Here is a 4,930-nt window from a genome sequence, read left to right on the forward strand (position 1 = left end):
CTGTACTTTTCATGCTCCTCCCATTCAAATTTCCCATATGTCTAGGTTTTACCTATCCTTTCATTCTCAATTCAGGAGTTAGGTCAATAAAATTTTATATTTTCTAATTCCTTTATGTCTTTTATAGCATGTAACACTTTTACTCTGTACGGTGTTTGTTGGTGATTTCCTTTGAACTTGAGGGCATGGAGAATGTCTCCTTTATTTTTCCATCTCCCACAACCTTGGACTTTGTGTACAGTTGATGCAAAATATTTGTGAATGAATAAAATGGTGATTTTTAGGGGGCATCAGTGGGTTTTGAAGATACTGTCCTGGGCAGGCACTGAGTACGCCAGCCCGTAGCAAGCCTGCTCTTGGGACCTGGAGGTAAGGAACAACAGAGGAGGAAGAAATTTCAGTAGCAAAGGTAAAACACATCTTCGGAATTTGCCAGATGGCTAAAATTGGGAAATTAGCTGACTTACAGAAGTACTTTTCCAAGAACAGGCGAATAACATAGAACTATAAGACAGCCCTGGTGGCACAACAGCTAAACGCGGCTGCTAACCAAAAGACTGAGGGTTCAAACACACCCAGCAGCTCTGCAGGAGAAAGATCTGACGATCTGTTTTTGCAAAGATGACAGCCTAGAAAACCGTATTGGGCAGTTCTACTCTGTCTCGTGGGGTCGCTATTAGTTGAAAATTGACTCCACAACACCTAACAACAACAATGAGACTCCAGCCTCTTTTTTATAATCATGCCTTCAGCTGGTGGCTTAAGTTCACATTCAAAATCTTCTGTATAGATGGTTTCTGGAAAGGTGTGTAGTGGTTCCCTGAGTTGGGGAGGAAGGTTATACTATGGTAGCATCTCTTTTATGCGAATTTCCAAGGCACATAGGACTCACCTAAAAACACTAAAACCTGTTTTGTTAAGATGCTTTAAATTTTCTCCGTTTCTAGATTATATTCCCATGAATATCTGATTTTGCTTTAGGTTAAAATGAAATCTAGCTAGCATCTTTGCTCAACGAGATGGATTGACACGGTGGCTGCAGCAGTGAGCTCTCTTGTGCACAGGGTCACTGTGGGTCAGAATTGACTCTTCCGCACCTAACAACGACAAGCATCTTTGCTACTTAAAGTCAGACCTAATACAGCTCATGAATGTAATTTAAAGAAAGATATTTGCAACATGGAGTTTAACATTTGAAATGTTCTTTGTGATACTTGTTAGGTGCTGTTGAGTTGATCCCAACTCACAGCAACGCCATATGGCAGAGTAGAACTGCCCCAAAGGGTTTTCTAGGCTGTAATCTTTATGGGAGTAGAGTGCCAGGTCTTTTCTCTCATGGAACTACTAGGTAGGTTTGAACCACGACCTTTCAGTTAGCAGCCAAGCAGTTAACCATTGCTCTACGCCCAGCAGAAAGACCACTGGATTTCTTCCTGCTACCAGATCTCTAAATGAGAATGTCAAGGCCACTATATTTAGTGTTCTTATACATTTCCTTGTGTCCTGTTACAGGGGTTAGGGTGGTGAGTGTTGTTTCTAATGTAGAAGCGTAAATTTGTTTGCTTTCTTCATCTCTTAGGTATGATACACATCTTTTGTGTGTCACCTCAGGCAGCATTGGGGTAGAATTCATGTTTGATCCTAAACCCCAGTTTCCAGTGACAGGTTTCACGTTAGGTAGTGTAGTAAGTGATGTTATGTCACTTTGATTCCACAAAGCCATAGTGGTAAATCTCCCATGGTCATTGCCTATGTCTTGGTCCCCTCCAAACGCTGTTGGGTTAGCCAGAAAAGTGCATAGCCTGTTTTTGATGGATTTCCCCATCGTCTGAATGCTTATGGCTTCCATGAAGTTACTCACCTTGAGAACTGTGTGAAAAGCATTTGAAGCATTCTGTACTGGAGTGTTGGCTACTCCAGGGAGCGTGTTAGGATGACACAGACTAATAGGCCAAGATAGAACTGAAAGTTATTATAATAATAAAAATGCGTTTTATAAGGACATCATTTCTTTTGGAAACAATACATTTTCTAAAAGTGGGGGATTTTTAGTGTTCCCTTTTCTTAAAAAGGAAAACTTGGCAGATTCCCTAAAATGAATAGACAATTTACAAAGAAATTTGCTTCCTGAAGCATACTTAAAAGTAGTCCTAGTAAGTTAATTTTTTGTCAGACATTTAAAAATAGTGTGGGAGAAAAGGACATAATCTTTGTTTGTTTGTTTGTTTAATTTCTTACTCTCAAAGCGCTGTGTAGACCCTGATTATTTATTGAACATTGATTTGACACAAGCAGTTGGCGTGTTTATGGTCCGCTCTATGAGGATGCTGCAGTGAGAAAGACAGACAGTGCTCCTGCCTTTATAGAAGCCGTTGCCCTTCACTGGAGAGGGGAGCATGTGAGAAGTTCGCCCCTTTTTCCCTTACTAAACTGATGGAATTAGCTCTTTTGCAGATTGCATTTGATTCTTATGGCTGCCTGTTCTGATAAGATTGTCCGTTTTTGCCCATTAGTGGTTTTACTTGATGTTGAGGTAATACTAATTTATACCCTAGAGTCAAAAATAGAAATCCTAACATTTTCTCCAATTTCTGTTGTATTCACAGTTCACGGAGAGTTTATCTTGCAATTAGTATCTTAGGGATTTTTAGCAGTGTTGTAGGAGAGCACGTAGATAGGAATATAAGGTTAGACATTTGCCTTAAGGCAATCACACATCAATTTATGGGGTGGACTAGATGAGTTTTAAAGGAGCCCTGGTGGTGCAATGGTTAAGTGCTCGGCTGCTAACCAGAATGTCAGCAGTTTGAACCCACTAGCCACTCTGAAGAAGAAAAGACCTGGTGATCCGCTCCTGTAACAGTTTCAGCCTAGGAAGCTGGGGCAGTTCTGCTCTGTCCTGTAGGGTCTCTGTGAGCCAGAATCGACTCGATGGCACACAACAGATGAGCTTTAGTGTCCCTTCTAATCCAGGGGAGCCCTGGTGGCGCAGTGGTTAAGAGCTCGGCTGCTAACCGAAAGTTCGGCAGTTCGAATCCAGCAGCCCCTCCTTGGAAACCCTACAGGGCAGTTCTGCTCTGCCCTGTAGGGCCACTGTGAGTCAGAATTGACTGGACGGCAACAGGTTTTCTAATCCAGGGAGTATGGGAGATACTTAGCATAATTGTGTAGTATGTCCTGGTGGACTGAATTTTTGGAAACTGCAGTATTGCTGTTTCCAGTGCTATTTAACCTTTTTGCACTGAGCTCTTACGAATCCTGAGTCAGTAGTGTTTAGCCAGGACGAGCTCCATTTACAGATGTCCTGTGCTTTCACATCCATGTGATAGGCAGTGGCTGACTTCATTTTTAGGATTTGATATCCTGGCGCTGCCAGTTTGCCAGTTCTGAGACCAGTGAGTGCCTGCTTTCACATCTGTAGAATTTGACTTTGACTTGTGAAGCCATAAAGGTCTGTTTCCCAGTTTACACTGTACCCTTTCAGGGTTCTCCTCTAATTGTGTTTTTCAACCTTCTCTTTGTCTTGCAGTCCCTGCTTCTGTTCGTTATTCCCATACAGACATCAAGGTGCCCGACTTCTCTGACTACCGTCGCGCCGAAGTGTTAGATAGTACAAAGCCTTCAAAAGAGAGCAGCGAGGCTAGAAAAGGCTTCTCCTATTTGGTGACAGCAGCAACTACTGTGGGTGTCGCGTATGCCGCCAAGAACGTTGTCTCCCAGTTTGTGTCCAGCATGAGTGCTTCAGCTGATGTGTTGGCCATGTCGAAAATTGAAATCAAGTTGTCCGATATTCCAGAAGGCAAGAACATGGCCTTCAAATGGAGAGGCAAACCCCTGTTTGTCCGTCACAGAACCCAGAAGGAAATTGAACAGGAAGCTGCCGTCGAAATGACCAAGTTGAGGGACCCACAGCATGACTTAGAGCGTGTAAAGAAACCTGAGTGGGTTATCCTGATTGGAGTCTGCACTCATCTTGGTTGTGTCCCCATTGCAAATGCAGGCGATTTTGGTGGTTACTACTGCCCTTGCCATGGGTCACACTATGATGCGTCTGGCAGGATCAGGAAGGGGCCCGCGCCTCTCAACCTTGAAGTTCCCTCCTATGAGTTCACCAGCGATGATTTGGTCGTGGTTGGCTAGAGGCTTGGACTCAAGTCAGAGGCTGCTTTCGGCCTTCCCTGTCACCCTAGAAGAGTCATTTGAGAGCGAGCCTCTGTACTTCAAGTTGGCTGATTTGAAATACTTAAGAATTGCTAATAATGTATTTGCAAACATTATGAAGTGAATTGAATTTAATGTTGAATACTTTCAAGCATTCACCTAATAAAACTACTGTTAAACATTGTTAAGCGCAGTCATAGACTTGAAAGGTGCCATGTCTTTGATAGTTAATTCTAATTAAAAATTCACAGGCTGGTTATGAGACATTTGTGTTAAATCTGTAATTGACTTTCTCATTTATTTTCTTGCCTAAATATTTGGTTCCTTCTTTGTATCAGGGATACAGATCCCACACAAGCTCATGGTTAGGATGAGGTAGAATCAGGTGGTGAGCCCCAGGTCCTTCTGGAAGATGGTCCTGGCATTGGCAGAAACGAGAGTGACCGGGTTTCCCTTTTCACGCAGCTCGCAGCTCGGTCGTCTTCCCTTCTTTCCCCGTGAGTCCTGGCTGTGTGGTCTTTCCCCCTCCTGTGTAATTGGTATGGTAATGTCGAGTGAAATCTGTGGGAAAGAATCTCGAATGAGGTGTGAGCTCTGAGAGTTTAGCCCCAGCTTTGGCTAGCTGGCTTCCTGCTTCTGTGGCAGAGCAGAACATTTTATTCCTCCTGTTTGAGAGCAAGTTAGTACTTACATTTCCTTAGTTTTTAGAGGCAGTGGTGGAATATTAACTGAGAGAAACTTTCCAGAATGGTGAAGTACATCTCTGTTA

At 43.0% G+C, this 4,930-nt stretch overlaps 1 protein-coding gene across 1 annotated transcript in view; it reads left to right on the plus strand.

Moving 5' to 3' along the window:
• The window catches only part of LOC101349349 (cytochrome b-c1 complex subunit Rieske, mitochondrial), a 6,681-nt gene extending 2,323 nt beyond the window's left edge, over positions 1–4,358 (plus strand). Inside the window, exon 2 of the mRNA XM_004371628.3 lies at positions 3,530–4,358. Within this exon, the coding sequence (XP_004371685.1) occupies positions 3,530–4,140 (611 nt within the window). The 3' untranslated portion in view covers positions 4,141–4,358. The remainder of the gene's footprint in view (positions 1–3,529) is intronic.
• Positions 4,359–4,930: the final 572 nt, after the last annotated feature.

This window comes from Trichechus manatus, unplaced genomic scaffold, assembly GCF_000243295.1.
Source record: "Trichechus manatus latirostris isolate Lorelei unplaced genomic scaffold, TriManLat1.0 scaffold00014, whole genome shotgun sequence".
Lineage (NCBI taxonomy): Eukaryota > Metazoa > Chordata > Mammalia > Sirenia > Trichechidae > Trichechus > Trichechus manatus.